The following is an 18534-nucleotide window of genomic DNA, read 5'->3' on the forward strand; positions in this document are numbered from 1 at the left end:
GGGCACCCTCCTACACTGTTGATGGGAATATAAACTGGTGCAGCCGCTCTGGAAAACAGTGTGGAGGTTCCTCAAAAAACTATCAATAGAACTCCCTTATGACCCAGCAATAGCACTGCTAGGGAATTACCCAAGGGATACAGAAATGCTGATGCATAGGAGCACTTGTACTCCAATGTTCATAGCAACACTGTCAACAATAGCCAAATCATGGAAAGAGCCTAAATGTCCACCACCTGATGAGTGGATCAAGAAGATGTGGTATATATACACAATGGAGTACTACATGGCAATGAGAAAGAATGAAATATGGCCATTTGTAGCAAAGTGGATGGACCTCGAGGGTGTCATGCTAAGCGAAATAAGTTATGCAGAGAAGGACAGATACCATATGATTGCACTCATAGGTCTAGCAGACCAGGAGAAACCTAATGGAGGACCAGGGGGAGGGGAAGAGGGAAAGAGAGTTGGGGAGAGAGAGGGACACAAAACTTGAGAGACTACTGAATACTGAAAACAAACTGAGGGTTGAAGGGGGAGGGGGGCGAAGAGTTGGTGGTGATAGAGGAGGGCACTTGTGGGGAAGAGCACTGGGTGTTGTATGGAAACTAATTTGACAATAAACTACTTTAAAAAAATAAAAAATAAAAATAAATTTAAAAAAAGAATTTAGATCCACCTTAAAATTTTTAAATAAAAATAACAAGAACTGAAGAAAAGATAAATGGAAGTAGCACTTTTTGTGCATGTCTATTCTGCTTCCCTTTCACCATAAAGCAAATCGATGTACTTTTTGTCCTCCTTCAACGCCAAGAGGAAACTGGGACTGGGAGGCATTAACTGGCCCAACTTAACCCAGCTGATAAATGAGAGAGCAAACCTTTGGGCTAAGAAGTATGTGGCTCCAGGCTCTACATGTATCTGAATAGTTTAAACAAATATGTTATGTACCCATTGCTAGATAAAACCGAGAGTATTTTCTTAAGAGCTCTATTTATATGCAAGGAATAAGTGAATGAGTGAATGAATGAATGAAACTGTGAGCTTCAGTTGCTTCACAGCACATATCACCTCCTCCATGACTTCTATCATCCTCTCCCCCTTCCTGATCACTATCATAGATGGACTATAAAAGTGGTATCTAGGATATAAGTCCATGTAATTTACTGAGAAACTACAACTCTATGATTATCTTTTTAACTGCCCAATATTAATTCCTCCTTTTTCTTTTAGTAATAAGAGAAACCCAATTTCATTCAGGTAGCAACACATCCAGCTAAAAGCCTGTTCCATCCGGGTTCTACTAGGCATGACCATAATCCTGAGGGCTGGCCAATGATAGACAAACAGAAGTATTATGTAGATCATCTACAAATGTTGTTTAAAGAAGGCCAGCTCAGGTATGTGGTATGTTCTTTTTTACGTACCCGTCTTCCTTCTTCCTGGTAGAAGAAATGTAGACTGGACAACAGAGACTCCAGCAGCCAAATTGGACTATGGGGTGACCTTGAGAATGGAAACCAGGGCTAATGATAGTGAAGTAAAAATATCAAAACAGCTAGTGTCTTGACGACTTCACAGGCTGACACACTAGCTTAGGACTCCATATGTCCCCATTTACAGAAGAGAATGAACCCTTCAGGCATTTAAGCAACTGGGTTTTTTTTTAAATCAATTTTCTATTATTTATCAGTGAAGAGATAAATAGCATATTTCTTCTGTAGAGAGTGAAAACACTCTTCTTTCCCAAAAATAAGGATAAAGTAAAACTAATATTTACAGGCCATTTCTCAGCACTATTAGATAGGCTAAAAAAAAATCAGCTGGTGTGAGAGGATGATGGAACTGTTCTTCCTAGAACTCAGAAGCACTGTTTCATACCACTGTTCTGGAACTCACCCTTCAATACAACCCTAAAACAATGCTAGTCAAAGAGCCTTAGCATTCATCATGTCAAGATGAATTACTTCTACTCTGATCTAAGTTCAATCAATTTTACTTTCACTCACATTTCTAACATTAAAAAATCAAGTCTTAAATCACAATGAGAATCTACTTTATAGTCACCAGGATGGCTATAATAAAAAAAGGAAAGAAAAAAGGAAATTAAGTGTTGGTGAAGAGGTAGAAAAATTGGCATCCTCATGCATTGCTGGTAGAATGGAAAATAAATAATCTGGCACTTCCTCAGAAAGCTACATGTGGGAATAACTATATGACCCAGCAATTTTAGTCCTAGGTATATACCCACAGGAAATAAAAGCAGAGATTCAAACAGATACTTATACTTCTGTGTTCACTGTACTAGTTACAACAGCCAAAAGGAAGAAACAACCCAACTGTCCCTCATGGGTCCATCAATAGATGAATGGAAAAGCAAAATGCATTATATGCCTACAATGCAGTATCATTTAGCCATAAAAAGGAAATTAAGACACATGCCACAACACAGATCAATTTTCTTTTGTTTGTTTGTTTGTTTATATTGGGAGAGAGAGCACATGCAGGCACACATGCACAATCAGGGGAGGGGCAGAGAGAGAGAGAAAAAAAGAATCCCAAGTAGGCTCCTTGCTGTCAGCACAGAGCCCAACACAGGCCTCAATCTCATAAACTGTGAGATAAGAACCTGAGCAGAGATCAAGAGTTGGACCCTTAACTGACTGAGCCACTCAGGTGCCCCAACGTGGATGTGGAGGAACCTTGAAAACATATGCTAAGTAAAATAGGCCAGTCACAAAAGAACAAATACTGCATGATCCTACTTATATGAGGTGTCCAGAATAAACAAATTCATAGAGACAGAAAGCAGATTAGACGTAACAAGGGGCTGAGGAAAGAGAAGAAGGGGGAGTTACTGCTTAAAGGCTATGGAGTTTTCTGTTTGGGGAGATGGGTAAGTTTTGAAAATGAACAGTGGTAACTGTTGTTCAATACCATGAATGTAATTATTGCTGATGAATTGTACTCTTCAAAATGGTTAAAATGATACATTTTTACTGTATATGTTTTTAACTATAATTCATAAAAGTTAATAATGTAATCTATCCAAAGCACCAAACTGTATACTTTAAATGGGTGACTTATACAGTACGTGAAATATATCTGAGCAAAGCTGGTTGTTGGTTTATTTTTTAAAAATCAAGTCTTATATAAGATGCAATTGCGAAAGGCAACCAGGGAGCTAAGTACTAAGGAAAGGATGTGGACTGCAGGTAAGTCCCCAAAGGAAGACCCTATAGTGGAAGTTTCTCCCTTCTTCCCACCAAGCTGCTGTCCGGGCCTCAGGGAGGAGGCGGCTGCCTTCCAGCCTGCTCACTCCACTCAGAGCAGCACCAGAGGAACCACCTCGTCCCCTTTACTTAAGTTCCTCCTCCACAGGACCAAGGGCTCTTCTGATTGGTCTACATTCACACTGCTAACTCGGTTACCTGAGACGTGGTTGACATATCCCATCTTCCTTCCCCCATATACATACACATACACTTGAACATGAAGATGCTGGTTCGGTCTCACTTCTGCATTATCCATCCAATATACCAGACACTCTATATGTTAGGGGTTAAAATGACGTTTTCTAAAATAATGAGGTAGGTTTTCATTCTTCACTTAGCTAATATGCTTTTTATGTAGTCTCTCTGAGTCAGAACCCCAGTGGCAACCAAGAGTGAGTTACTCTTTGAACCCTTAACAACAGGGATACCTGTTAGGAATTCAAATAATGAAAATTAATGTTAATTGTCCTCAGTGTAGTAATGGCACTGTGGCTACAGAGGAGACTGTCAGTTCTCTTAAGTGATCACAGGGCTAAATTGAGGAGGAAGTAGATGATGTCTGCAATTCATTTACAAATGGCTCAGCAAAATAAACACATTAGAGACAGAGCACTAGAGATACAAATGGAACAAAATGCTGAGGAATGTAGGTAAAGATAGGGTGTTCAATATGCCATTCCCTCAACTTTTCAGTTGGTTTTAATTTTTTTCAAAAATAATACCTGGTGGGGGGCACCTGGGTGGCCTACTCGGTTAAACTTCCGACTTCAGCTAAGGTCAGCTAAGGTTATGATCTCATGGTTTGTGGGTTCGGACCCTGTGTCAGGCTCTGTGCTGACAGCTCAGATCCTGGAGCCTGCTTCGGATTCTGTCTCTCTCCCCTGCTCCTCCCCCGCTCATGCTCTGTCTCACTCTGTCTCAAAAATAAACATTGTAAAAAACCTTTTTAAAAATAATACCTAGCAAAAATACCAAAACAAGAATTCAGTACTTTTCATAAGTTACAGAGAGTTCTCCCCAATATTTAAGAAAACACCAAAATCCAATATTAGTAACTGACATATATAATACTAATAGATATAATTAATAACTACCACTGACATAAATTAATAAAACCAGTGGCCGATAAATATATGAAAAATTAACTGCATTTAATAGTCAAAAATTTATAGACACCATTTTAATCCCCAAAACTTGGCAATATTGACATAGACATTCTACTAGCATAGGACACAATATTATACAAGTATCAAAAATATTTTAGGATAGAATTTACTGATACAGAAAATAGAATAATATATGAAGTAAAAGTAAATTGTACGATGTAGATTTACAATTTAAAAAAAAAACACAGTAGAGTAAAAAGTCTAAATGATACTATTTTTGAAATCCTTGAAATTTCCTTGAAATTATATCTGGAAAATGACTACAGATCAGGATCAATAATCTGACCATAATCTTCTCTTGACAGATTAGTAAATAACTATTAAAAAATAACAGCATATTAATATCTTCTACAAACTCAAAACAGAGAACCATGCAAGTCAGGAAAATAATTGTTGTCTTAAAAGGGACTACAGTTTCTCAAAATCATAAATTCATCTCTTTAAACTAGAAGACAGAGGGGCGCCTGGGTGGCTCAGTCAGTTAAGCGTCCAACTTCGGCTCAGGTCATGGTCTCCCAGTCCGTGGGTTCAAGCCCCGCATCAGGCTCTGTGCTGACCGCTCAGAGCCTGGAGCCTGCTTCACATTCTGTGTCTCCCTCTCTCCCGGCCCCTACCCCCCCAAAATAAAATAAAGACATAAAAAAATTTTTTTAATTAGAAGACAGAATATTTACGGAATATTTACCCTACACAGAACTGTACATTTCAGTGGAGAGGAAAGAGAAGGGAAATAAAACATTTCACATAAAGAAATCTAAGGGGAAAATCAACCTAAGATTTTAGCAATCAGCCTTGTTTACTCATATGCCATAGAAAAGTCTCAGAAATTCTAACATAATTTCTAAAGCAAACTTACCAATGTGTCTCTTGTACTTAAAGAGTCTATTAATTTCATTAAGTCCAAAGAAACAAAAACAAGTGAATTGAAAAGAGACACATCTCCTATACAGAATGACTCAAAATAATGTTTGTAGATACTCTGCCCTTAAAGAGGTGAAGCATAACTCCCTATTTCTTAAATGTGGGCTGTGCATGGTGACTTCTTTCAAGTTTATTTATTTTTTCAGAGAGAAAGGAAGAGTGTGAATGGGGGAGGAGGAGAGGGACAGGGAGAGAGAGAGAATCCTAAGCTTCCACTGAGTGAGACTGGCCTGGCTGAAATCAAGAGTCGGACACTTAACCAACCAGACGCCCCTCAAATCTCTTTAAAGGGAAGATTGATATGTGTAAATATGTTTTTGCCCAATTATAAAAAATTACATTGTTCAGATTTCTGACTTCCCATTTCTCATGTCACCAAAATTCTGCATAGTTACCCGCTCGAGGGTTAGAATGGGGCAAATTCCTAAAACATCTGGCTTCAGTTTTTCAACTGCAAAATGGTGCTAACACCATCTGCTTTAACTAAGGGTCATTAGGACTAGTGGGGTTCACATTTGTTAATATGCCTAGCAGGGACAGAGAGAAGGCACCTAAAAATGATAACGATAGCATTATTATTACTAACAAAAATAGCAATCAGTATTTTCATTCGTCTGAGGAAAAGGATGGAGCTGAGTTACAAATTAATCATAAGCCAGGTGGTGAGTTTCTCGGTGACCCAGATGAACAAGAGTCGCTACCACATTTGGGGGGATGAGAACAATAACTAAAGGGGAGGACAAAACCAGATAGGGGAAGAGGAGGGAGAAGGGGAGGACTTCTTACACAGTGTCACTGCCAAAAACAAGTCTGGAAGCTTTAAGACAAGGTGAAATCTGATCACTCTTTAGCCTTGACTCCACTAGAATAATAAAAAGAAAGAAAGAAAATACCCTCTAGTCTTTCTGGCACTCATTTCCTCAAAGTCTCCCAAAACAATCACATTAAGAGCCAAATAAACACCAAATCTGAACCTCTCCTTGGCCCAGAAGGTGCCAAGTTCATGTTTCACTGCCCAAAGTTTTTTGGTATCGGCACATTCAAACCCAGACCCTCATCTTCCTTATTCTAGAAGGGGGGACAGACAATGGGGATTTTTTTCATTAAAAGAACCATGCACTGTTGAAATACTGTGGACCACACATATTGTCCGCTATACCTCTAACTCCCTCAATAATCCTAAAATGACACACCCAGATGAGGACCTGGGGCTCCGTGGGGGGAACAATTCACCCCACATTCTTGCAGATAGTACACAGTGGAGACACTGAACCCAGGTCAGCCTGACTACAAGGATTTCCCTCTTTCCACTATGCCAGACACCTAATGCAAAGACTCCCTGCCAAAATTGATAGAGAAACGGAACTAAATAAAATACCTAATTCCTTCAAAACATTGCTTAGCACTGCACTGGAAGTTTTTCTGTGACCTCAACCAGCCCACACAATAATCCCATGGACTGGGTGCTGTCACTGTCCCAATTCTACAGTTGAGAGAGCCCAGAGGACTTATTTGATTCATTCTAAGAGTACACAGGTTGGAAGAGAGAAGGGAGAAGGAGCCAAGAGACTGAGGAATGAACAGGAGAGAGAGAGGTAAGAGACAGGGTCTCGGGGGGAGGGCAACCACCTCGCAAGAGAAACTCAATACCTGGTGCCCACCATCCACAGGCCCAGCTCTAGGAGAGGGAAACTGGACAGGAGACCTCTGAAGGTACTCAGAAGTACAGGGCAAGGGCAGGAGAAGGGGGAATTGCAAATGTGCAATAATTAAAATAGAATGACTCATGAGTGTCACAGTCAATTTAAAAAAAAATGTCAGGGATGACTGGGCAGCCAATAAATCATGTGTGAGCATTAAACTTTCTGCTTCCTGAGGGTTTCAGACCGTTGGGGGCGGTGGGGGGAAGCACATTCTGATGGACCCAGAAGAAGCTCTCCATTTGAAATTTACCAAGTCCATTAAACCTTCTTAATACTTCCAATCCCTCACAGGTGTGAAGCACCTTAGTGTCATATCACTTTCATGTATATTATGTTAAGCTTTGTTGTCCAAAATTACCTGATCATATATAACCACCTGGGGCACCTGTTTAACATATAAATTCCCAGGCATCCCAGGGGAGATACTATTGATTCAGAACGCTTAAAACTGGAAGCCCTGGGGATCTGTGCTTTGGAAAAATGATCCAGCTGATTCCTATCATCAGGCTAGTTTAGAAAGACTGCTTTAATAGGACCCTCCCAACAAGTTTTCAAAGTAGGTATTGTGATCCCCATTTTAAACATAAGGAAAGTAAGGTTCAAAGAAGGACATCCCCAAGGTCACCCAACTCATGTCTAGCAGAATGTAGAACTACAAATCACACTGTGATTCCACAGTAGGTATGTTTGCCATTTAAATCTGAGCCAGAGCTAGCTTCAAGAAGTCCTCTCCTTGGGGTCTTAAATATGGCATCAGAGACCAGAAAATGGGGGTGTAGACTATTCAGCACCATCAGAAAGAACCAGGGAAGAAGTCAATGCCCTGGGTTGAATAACACTCAAGGAAAAAGAGAAGGATAGCAAGGTTCTCCTCTATATGTAGTTCTATTTTTGAGTCCCCAAATGTTGCAGCCAATGGGATATTTCCAACACCCTCACTAATATCACTGCTTTAACTAATAGGTCCATTTGGCTAAAATGATGGAAACACTTCTTTCACTACTGCACAAAGGTAGGAAAAAAGCATGGAGAAAGGTCCTTCCAGAAATAACTTCAGACAGTTCATGTCACACAAAAAGAGGAATGCCCAAGATGAGATCTTAAAACTCACACACCGACATCCCCACTGGTGACTGCAGGGTAACAGGGACTCAGCTGTGCCTTCTGGGGGTAAAGTTCAGACCACTCCCGAGAGCCTGCTCCCCCAGACAGGGGTAAGTACCTGAGATGTGCTGAAGAGGAAGAAAGATGTGCTTGTCAAACACGTCCTCTACCCTCTCCTTCCAGGAAGCCCCTCGTGCTGAACTCTCAGCAACTCTCCGTAAGCAAAGCTCTAAATCATACAAAGTAAAATAGGCAGAAGAGTACAAGAAAATGGCACTCCTAGTCCCGGCTTCTCTTGACTTTAAATAAAAAGGGAAATGGGGAGGATTTAGCCCTCCCTGAAGGAGCTGACTTTAAGATTCAACACCTGCCTTCATACATACACACACACACACACACACACACACACACACACACACAGCCACTCTGTTAATTATAGCAGTCTGCTACCTCACACTGAGTATTTTTTTAAATTCTCTCTGCCATGTAGCACATACTTATTTATAATATTCATAATTTACTGAAAAATATTGTGACTTCAACATACTGACCTCTCCACTCTGCAATGATTCAGGTATATGAATATAAAAAGCAACACGGCCATCCAGTTAAAATCAGCTTCCTTGAAAAATATATCTCTTGCCTTAATTTTAGGGGCCATCCAGTTAAAATCAACTTCCTGGAAAACAGATCTCTTGCCTTCATGTCAAGGGCCAAACAAAATATTTTTCTTTTATTCATCATGTTAAAAGTACCTTTGGAAAAACAGTCACATTTCATGATGGGCTGTTCATGTCTCCTTCAAATCAAATGCGTCCAATTTTAATGAATGGTCTTCACCTTGGATACCAACATTCCAGGCTGCATAGGAACAATGGTGTTTGGCCATGTGCAGTGGAGGTGGAAGATGGATTCAAGATGTTTCAAGTATGCAAAATCACATGCAGATGTACAAACAGTACATCCAGTCAAAGCGAGTTAAGAAAGCAATATATATACAGACACCCGAGAATGGATGAGCGCAAATAAAATCCAACTTGTAATTAACATACCGTGCTGTGACACCTGTTGCCTTCCATGATAAGAAGTCTGGGAGATCAAAGAAATGTCCCGCCTTATCCCAGCAAGTCTCTCTCAAGTTCTGCCAAATTAAATATATATTAGAATCAATTATGGTTTTTTTTTTCCCTACCCCTCCCCTCTTTCAATAATGTTTCAAATTTTTCAAAACAAAAGCATAGCCAACAATGTCCAAGAAAACATCTGTTCAGGGGTGGGGCCAGGGGGTAGGGATGGTATAAAAGCACTACCTATATAGGAAAGAAAAATTGGTAATCATTGATCCTTCCACAAATGGCCATCATCTCCCTTTTATCCCCGTGGCCAACCTGGAGGGAGGGAAAGCACGCCCTGTGAGGGTATGCAATCCATCTTCCTAGTGAAGGGCCACAGGATACACTCAAAACACCCAATAAGATTTCAGAGCTGAACAGTTTTAGATTGGGAAGAAAACCACACTAAGAAACCACCCCATGAAAGGGAATGTGTCCTACGTGTAAAATTCTCCCCACCCCAACAGGTTCCAAAGACATTAAAAACGCTGGTCCCTGCCTTCAAATAATGTCCAAAGCCAATGAGAATGGCACATAACCAAGCTGTTCTTACAAAACACCTAAACATTTGTTTCTTCCTGTCTCTTCCACAGCCAATGTGGTTAGAACTTTTCTTGCCACTGGGCTTTTTCTTTCCTCTGCCACCTCTGTCTGGAATTCCTTGCCTACCACCCTGTTGCTTCCCAGGATCCATGTCACGTGCCCCTTTGGTTAACCCTGTCCACCCTTCCTTGGAGAAACCTTCCAGGGTCTCCTACTTGGGGTGGGTCTGACTCTCATACAACCCACACCACCCTACAATTATTTGTGCAGTGTCTTTCTTTCCCACGAAATCGTAAGCTCTACAATGTCAAGAACCCACAACCTATATGTATGATACATCCCACAACCTTCTCCTCTCTCCCCTACACAGGACTGGATGGTTAGCTGTGAGGTAGAAACCACCTGACTCTGGTCTGCTTACACACTTAATTGGACTAAGGATGAACATGTGATCTAACTGAGCCAATCCAATTCCTTTTCCCAGAAATTCAGACTCGGGATCCAAATGGAGTCATTTCACTTCTGCCTACGAATGGAACTGGAAGGGAGATATACTTGGAAATTGTGAAGTGGCCCTTTTCTGCCAAGTACCTAGAGAAACAGAACTTCACAAAGAGAAGAGCAAAGCAGACAGAAGCGGTAGCAAGAAAGGTTTTCTACCATCCGGGCAACTCTCCAAGCCCTGGTTTCAATTATTCCCTTCCCAAGTGGCTACAACTAAAAGCAATGCATCATAAGCACACAGGGCTCTTGGGGGGCACTGAGGGGCCACAATGAAGAAGTTCCAAAAGAGACATATTCCAGTGTCCGCTAGAGGGTGACACACAACAGACACTCAATAAATATTTGTTGAACTAGACAAACTGCTCATTTTCACCTTCCAATCTCTCTCATGTGAGTAAGGCTTCAGAGTTTAGAAATGGATTCCACATGCATTATCTTCTTAGCATGAGGGAAAGTTCTGAGTATTATTACATCTACTTTACAGACCTATGGCTGGCCTTTATCTACATTTGTCTTCAAATCCTCTCAGTTCCTACTTCCTCCTTCCTTATCACTACTATATGGACTATCTATGCACACCAGGTACGGGGTCCCATTAGAATGACAGTAACATCAAAAGGGTTCAGATGTAAATGACAACATGAAGCCCATTTCCTATTACTGTTGTTGTTTATTTGTTTTAAATTCCTAAGCACTGGGGTGAGAGCTCACATTTAGGAAGGGCTAAGCTCCCTGAATGCCAATACACATTAACAGTAACAAAGTGAAACTTAAAGCTGACTGAATGTGCCTAACACCACTGTGCCCTAGGAGTATCTCCATACCCTAATAGGTCATAATTAGAAAATGGTAGCCTTGGAAACTGTGTGAGTCAAACTAATCATATGCCTTTGGGGCAGTCCTAAAATCTCTTTCCATGTGCTTTGTGGTTTCAGTGATCAGTTTCTAGGGAGAAGGAGAAAGGCAGCCTCCTTCTATGGGCTCCAGAAATCCAAGGCCAGTCACCAGAAATGAGCCACTAAACCACGGCAGCAACATTCAAGCCAAAGCCGAACAATGTTCCTAAACTCCAAAAACAACTGCTTCTGTTAGACCTCATAAACGGTCATTAAAGACTCTGCATAATGAGAGCTTTCAGCCTGGAGCCACACAGACCCCCACTGGGGACAATGGGACCCAAGCAAATGTCTCAAAGAGAACTTTAAGCTTCTTGCCAAAAAGGAGACACACTGCGGGCAGAAGGCATGAGGTAGCCAGGGAATGTCGTTTCTTCTTGAAACCATGCCACCGTCATCTACCAAAGCCACAGACCCCAGTCCAACCTCTTTCTATAGGATGAGAAGCCAGAAGCATCTAATTAGAGGTATGAGGTATCCTTAAGAATATGCATGGTCTTGGAAAAAAAGAAAACAATAATCCCTGCTTTCTCTACAAAAGCAGTCTGGAGATTAGCCCGCAAACAGAAGGAGGCAAGGGGCACCTGGGTGGCTCAGTCGGTGAAGTGTCCAACTCTTGATTTCGGCTCAGGTCAGGACCTCACAATTTGTGAGATGGAGCCCAGCACTGGCTTGAGACTGTCTGCCTCCCTCTCTCTTTCTCGCTCACTCACAATAAATAAATTTAAACAACTATGACAATGACAAAGAGAAGAGGCCAGGGTTTGCCGGGATGAGAGGAAATGTCTCCTAAAGCCTGATCTCTTACTGGGAGATGCTGGCAGACTGTCTATGAGGAGCTCATGCTCTTTTTATGTAGAGCTACATGATTCGCAAGTGCTTTGTCATCAGATGCCAGATGGGCCAAGAGTACGTAGCCCCATGGATGGAGTTTTAATCCAGTTCTGTGGGAAAATCTCTCCTTCCATCCCACTCTCCAGCCAGTACATGGTCCCAGCTGGGGGCCTCAATCTTACTGAATTAATTCTATTTTTGTAACCACTGGCCCTGTATCAAGACACCGTGACTGCACTCCTATATTTGTCCACAGCTCACAGAGAGCCCCCCACATGCCTCATCTCATGTGATTCTCAGGGCGGTTCAGAGGTGTGTAGGCGAATATACAGTAGTTTCATAGTAAGGATGAGCTTCAGACAGGGCTTATGCCAAAGTCACATGGGACTTCTGAGCTCCAAACTGAGTGCTCCTTTCTTCCAGTGTGCCACAGTCACCATCCTGCAGCTCCCAGATCCATCAGAGATGGGGGGTTTGGCCTTTTGGGATATTCATAATGGAAGCTACTGCCATTCTTTACAGAAGAAAAAACCAAAAGCCCTTTTAAACACATTTCTGTGCACAATTTAAAATTTTTCAGGGGCGTGTGGGGGGCTCAATCAGTTAAGCAACTGGCTTCAGCTCAGGTCATGATCTCACAGTTCAGGAGTTCAAGCCTCACATTGGGCTCTGAGCTAAGGGCATGGAGCCTACTTTGGATCTTCTGTCCCCCTCTCTCTCGGCCCCTCCCCTCACTCTCTCTCAAAAATAAACAAACATTCAAAAATAAAACCTTTCATCGGGCGCCTGGATGGCTCATTCGGTTGAGCTGCCGACTTTGGCTCAGGTTATGATTTCACGGTTCATGGGTTTGAGCCCTGTGTTGGGCTCTGTGCTAACAGCTCAGAGCCTGGAGCTTGCTTCTGATTCTGTGTCTGTCTCTCTGCTCCTCCCCCACTTCTGCTCTGTTACTCTCTCTCAAAATTAAATAAACATTAAAAAAATTATTTTAATAAAAATTTTCAGAGATTTCACTTCCAATCCCAAGTAGCTCACTTAACTTCCTAATAACACCTTCCACGCACAGATGGTGAATGGGTTGGAGAGAATACAGAGCAGGCCCTCAACACACAACAACTTTAACTGTATTTCATCATGTGAGAGCTGAAGCCAGCTCACACTCGAAGCTTTCTGTGCAGAACGAGTTCAGTCTACCCTCCAGTTACCAAGCAACTAACAAAAACTAGTGTTTTAAAGAAAGAAAAGAAGTCAGCCGTGATTTAGGGTATAGGACTTGGCCCTAAAGGTTTCTGCGTTCCAATAACAATCCTTTTGAGCTCAGCAATCCCCCAGGCTTGAAGGCAACCAAAGAGAACAACTTTTTACTTTTTGAAATCACCTATTAACTTTATGAAACCACAGCATTTCTTGAGGGGAGGCTACAACTCAAAGCCACACAGCTGTGGGGCTCGGCAGAGGGTGGAGAGAGAGGATACATCCAAGATTCAGAGCCAGGCAGCAGCCGCCCTGCCAGCTTCAGGGCAGAGAGAGGGCACTTTCTCCAGTGCCCTCTCTCCGTAGTGCCCAGGGAGCCAGTGAGGGACCCCCTGCCTGCTCGATGCTGAAGGAACTAATCAGGGACATGAAGCAGGTTCCACAGCCTATGTCAGGGGACGACAGGGTCTGGGAGCAGCATGAGAAGGTAGGGATGAACAGCTCCAAAGTATTCTGTTATTAATTGCAAATGATTCTGTCTAGGCTCTGTGCTGTGTGCAGTGAAAAAAAAAAAGTGGGGGCGAGAACAGAGCTCCCTAGTTCCCCTCCCAGAGAATGATCCTGCCTGCACAGCCCAAGCTCTCATGCTGTTGTTTTCCCCCATTACCCATGAGAAAGCAAAATCTTATCCTCATTCTACATTCAAGACTCCAAATTAGGGCACAGGCTGATAGGCCAGAGAAGAAAGAGGAAAGGCAATCTTCAGTGTCATTCGTAAAAGAAAAATGATGCTGAAAACACAGACTGGGTCATAATCCCCAGCCAGGAACCTCCCAGAGTGAATGAAATAATTGCGTGTTTCAAACTCCCCTCCACAAAAGAAAAGACCAAACGTCGGACATATTTCAAGGCAGACAGGCCGAGATGTTTGTGCTACTAGAGGCATCTTTCTAAAACCTGAAAACTTACCTTTATGTTCCCTTGTGTAAAATGGTCTGATAGTTCCTTACGGCCTCGAATCACAATGAACTCCTTGGCACAGCTCTCAGGATACTCAACACCCTGGCTCCAACCTGGCCATTAGAATGATAAATCCTTCTGGGCTCATCTCCTAGCCCGCTCCACTGGGTACTCACCTCATTCCCTTCCCTTGGTCCAAAGGCTTTTGGCTCCTCTGCATTTCAATGCCTCTACTGTGACTGACTTCCCCACCTTCTCCCACAACCAAATTTCTACCTTTGATTCATATCTAACTTGGATGTCACCCTTTCAGCGAACCCTCCAATCCCTCACTGAATCCCAATCATACATACACATGCCTATCCCTCAATGTATCCCAATCATACCTCAAAACGACAAAATTACAGAGGGCAAAAGCCAGCTCATACATGGGGGAAAAAATGCAAAAAGTTTCAGAAGGTATGAAGAAATTTAAAATCAAGCCCTTTGAAAAGAAAATTATAGCAGAGCTGGAGGAAGGTGTGCACAAAGGAAAAGGTAATTAATAAGATGATGTATGACAATAATGTAATGAGCCTGATACCAAGGTTTGGTGAGTTAGCCTCATAACTTCATAATGTGTGTGGCCATATATTTGCCTCTAATAATAAGATTCAGTGGAGGGAAAGGGCTTTGGGGCTGGGATTGCCAGAAAAGGCTTCATGGGGAAAAGATCTGAGCAGAAGCCTAGAGGTCAAGTTGAAGAACTTTCTATGCCACTACCCAACAAAACCCAAGGAACAAAGATCTGAATTGGCAGGACTGTCCCCAAAGAGAAGGATTTCTTTACACTATCATAGAACTTATCTGTGAAATGAAATAATTCCATTGCGTCATTTAAACTATTTCATTTTTAAGAATTATTTTTATACACATCCTCCCCCACATCTCTCCTAGGGCTCAACCATTGTACAGAAAGGCATACCAACAACCCACACTAGTGCTGATTTCCCAACCATTAAAAACCATTATCATCTTCATGAAAACCGATCGTATTTAGTAAAGCCGACTTTGCCAGTGATGTGATACTACCACATGCATTAGAAAGACAAGACTGTGGAATGTGGGCTCTAAGAACTTCGGAGTCAGGCAGACCTGAGTTTGATTATTGGCCTCACCACTTCCCAGCTGTGTAGCTTTAGGCAAATTAATTCCCTAAGCCCCAATTTCCTCAAGTGCCATATTACTAGCATCTATCTCAAAGGATGTTGTGAGAAACGAATGAAACAATGTAGAATGCCTGATACGTCAACAAGTTTCATTCTAATTACTGCCATAGAGTTCCATGGTTTTCAAAGCACTTTGACATGTATGATCTCATCTGCTCTGTATAATTCTGCAGGGCAGGGAAAGGAAGAAATTATCAACCTCACCTTGCAAGTTGAGCAACTAAAACCGAGAAAGGGAGCACACTGTCCTAAGGTCACATATGGATAAGTGTTACGACAAAAATGAAGAGCCCTAATGACCAGCCCAGGGCTAGTTCAGGTGCCCACCACCCTGAAGCATTAATAAAATGCAAAAGCACCAGGAGGAAAGACGCTATGGTGACAGAGAACACAATTCGCTGTGGGTGGTACCGTCTATAGGAAGGAGGGAAAGAGGAAGTCCAACTACGAAGAGAAGGCTTTGGAATGGGTAAGGCCTAGGAACAGACATGAAGGAAAGCAGAAGATCTGGACAAGTGAAAAGGTGAGGCCTTGCCTCATTCTCCTGGATCTCTTCATGCCCTTCTCATTGCTTTTCTGTCTTGAGACCTTTTCCTTTAAACGTGGATTCTGCCCAGAGTTCCTCCCTCACCTAAATGCTCTTCTCACTGCTCCCATGCTGCCTGGACAATCTCAAGTACTCCTACCATTCCAACTAACTACAGACCAAATGAATGATTTGCCAAATCTCAAGCTCCACACTCTCCTCTGAGACATGCCTTCTGGATCTTCCACTGTTCCACTCTAATGCAACATGTGCAAGACAGAATCTGTTACTTTTCCCAAAATGTTTTCCTCCCCCTTGATTTGTCAGTTGATCCACCTAACCCAAAGGGTCATCTTCCATGTCTCCTTCTCTCTCATTTCATACATCCAACCACCCATATAAGTTAAACTCACAATTAATTTATCAAAAGGTCTCTACCACTTCACCCTCTATTAGTATTAGGGCTCTCCAAAGAGAACCAAAAAGTGATTACATATATAATATATATATATATATGTACATGTATATACATGTATATGCATGTGTACATATATATCCTTCACATATATTAAATCATATACATATGTATATGAATCAAATTATTATAAGGCTTGGTTCACACAATTATGGAAGGTAAGGAATCCCAAGATCCACAGTGGACATGCTGGAGACCATGGAGTTCAAATTTGAGTCTAAAGGCCTGAGAGCCAGGAGAATTTATGGTGTAATTTCTAGTCTGAAGGTCAATAGCTCAAGCCCCAAGAAGAACCACTGTTTCAGTCCAAGTCCAAAGGCAGAAAAAGACCAATGCCCCAGCTCAAGGCAATCAAGTAGAAGAAGTTCCCACTTACTGAGCCTGTTTGATCTACTCAGGTATTTAATGACTAGATAAGCCAACATTGGATAGGGCAATCTGCTTTACTCAACCAGTTCCAATGTTAATCTCGCCCAGGAACACCCTCTCAGCTACACTCAAAATAATGTTTGACCAAATGTCTGGGCAAGTTGATGCCCAGTCAAGTGGACACATAAGATTAATCATCACACTACATCTTACCATCACTATCCTTTTTCAGTCCATCACATTTCATTGCCTAGATTATTGCTATCATATCTATGGCATACTGTAGAAGTTGCCACAATTCTTCCCTTCCTTGTATTAATGCCCTTTACAATATATCCCTGCAGCTCTTCTCATCTGGTTAATCTACTTCTCCACCACTTCCCTTGGTCTGGTCTTACAAGTTGCTTTGACCAATGGAATGGAGCAAAGGCGCCAATGGCTACTTCTGAACACAGGCTTTAAAACACCTTCCTTTTGGGGCACCTGGGTGGCTCAGTCAGTTAAGCATCTGGCTTTGGCTCAGGTCATGATCTCACGGTTTGTGGGTTTGAGCCCCACCTCAGGCTCTGTGCTGACAGCTAGCTCAGAGCCTGGAGAATGCTTTAGATTCTGTGTCTCCCTCTCTCTCTGACCCTCCCCAACTCACACTGTCTCTCTCTGTCTCTCAAAAATAAAAGACATTAAAAAATTTTTTAAATAAAAAATAAATAAATAAATAAATAAAACACCTCACTTTTCTCTTCTTGGGATATAGTGCTGCCAGATGAGGCAGCTTAGGCCGCCCTGCTGGACAACAAGCGAACACAAGGAGCAGAAATGAACCACCTCTGCCAAGGCTTCAGACATGCAGAAGAGCTGAGCAAAGCCAAGATCAAGAAATTCTACCCTGGAAACCTATTCTGCTCTTGAATGAGACCAGAAAAATCATTTATCTTAGGTCATCCCAAATCACCAACCTGCATAACTATGAAGTAAATAAATGATTGGGGTTTTTTCCTCCATTAAGTTTCGAGGTGGCTTGTTACCACCCTAATACTTTCAAATCTTACCCCCCTTCAATTCCCACCACCTACACAGTCAATTAGAGTACAATAGTCTATGTATGGGGTACCTGAGTGGCTCAGTTAACTGAGCATCCAACTTTTGATTTCAGCTCAGGATATGACCCCAGGGTCATGGGATTGAGCCCCACACCAGGCTCCATGCTAAGCTTGGAGCCTGCTTAAGACTCTCTCTTTTTCACAGGGCACCTGGGTGGCTCAGTTGGCTAGCCATCAGACTTTGCTCAGGTCATGAATTACAGTTCATGAGTTCAAGCCTGCTTCAAATTCTATGTCTCCCTCTGTCCCTGCTCCTCCCTGGTTCACGTTCTATCTCTCTCTCTCTTTCAAAAATAAATAAGCATTAAAAAAAAAATCTTTGTCCCTCTCCCCTACTCATGCTCTCTCAAATAATTTTTAATTTAAAAAAAAGACTATAATAGTCTATATAACATGTACATTTGACTATATAAATAACTCATTAATTCATTCATTCAGTAAGTATTTATATGGCATCCTCTACATGTCAAGGACTATGCCCAATGCTATGAAATGAGCAAACAATAGACAGAGCTGCCACTTACAGGGAGCTTTCTTTTTTTTTTTTATTTTTTTTAAATGTTTTTATTTTATTTTTGAGAGAGAAAGGGAGACAGAGTGTGAGCAGGGAAGGGGTACAGAGAGAGGGAGACACAGAATCTGAA

General features: G+C 41.9%; 1 protein-coding gene and 1 long non-coding RNA gene across 10 annotated transcripts in view; one reads left to right on the forward strand and one right to left on the reverse strand.

Annotated features, from left to right (window-relative positions):
- Nucleotides 1-18534, reverse strand: part of FGGY (FGGY carbohydrate kinase domain containing) — a 418690-nt gene that overhangs the window by 337808 nt on the left and 62348 nt on the right. For all 8 annotated transcript variants that reach the window (XM_029948058.1, XM_029948056.1, XM_029948055.1 and 5 more), the window contains one exon: nucleotides 9222-9310. In XM_029948058.1, coding sequence (XP_029803918.1) covers nucleotides 9222-9310 — 89 coding nt within the window. The remainder of the gene's footprint in view (nucleotides 1-9221; nucleotides 9311-18534) is intronic.
- On the forward strand, nucleotides 11284-17791 carry LOC115298875. Of its 2 annotated transcripts, none has more exons than XR_003911875.1 (3): nucleotides 11284-11691; nucleotides 15594-15943; nucleotides 17545-17791. It is a non-coding gene; the product is annotated as an uncharacterized LOC115298875 (long non-coding RNA). The 2 variants fall into 2 exon arrangements; XR_003911876.1 differs by lacking the exon at nucleotides 11284-11691 and adding an exon at nucleotides 12274-12370.

Source organism: Suricata suricatta, chromosome 8 (genome assembly GCF_006229205.1).
Source record: "Suricata suricatta isolate VVHF042 chromosome 8, meerkat_22Aug2017_6uvM2_HiC, whole genome shotgun sequence".
Taxonomy (NCBI): Eukaryota; Metazoa; Chordata; class Mammalia; order Carnivora; family Herpestidae; genus Suricata; species Suricata suricatta.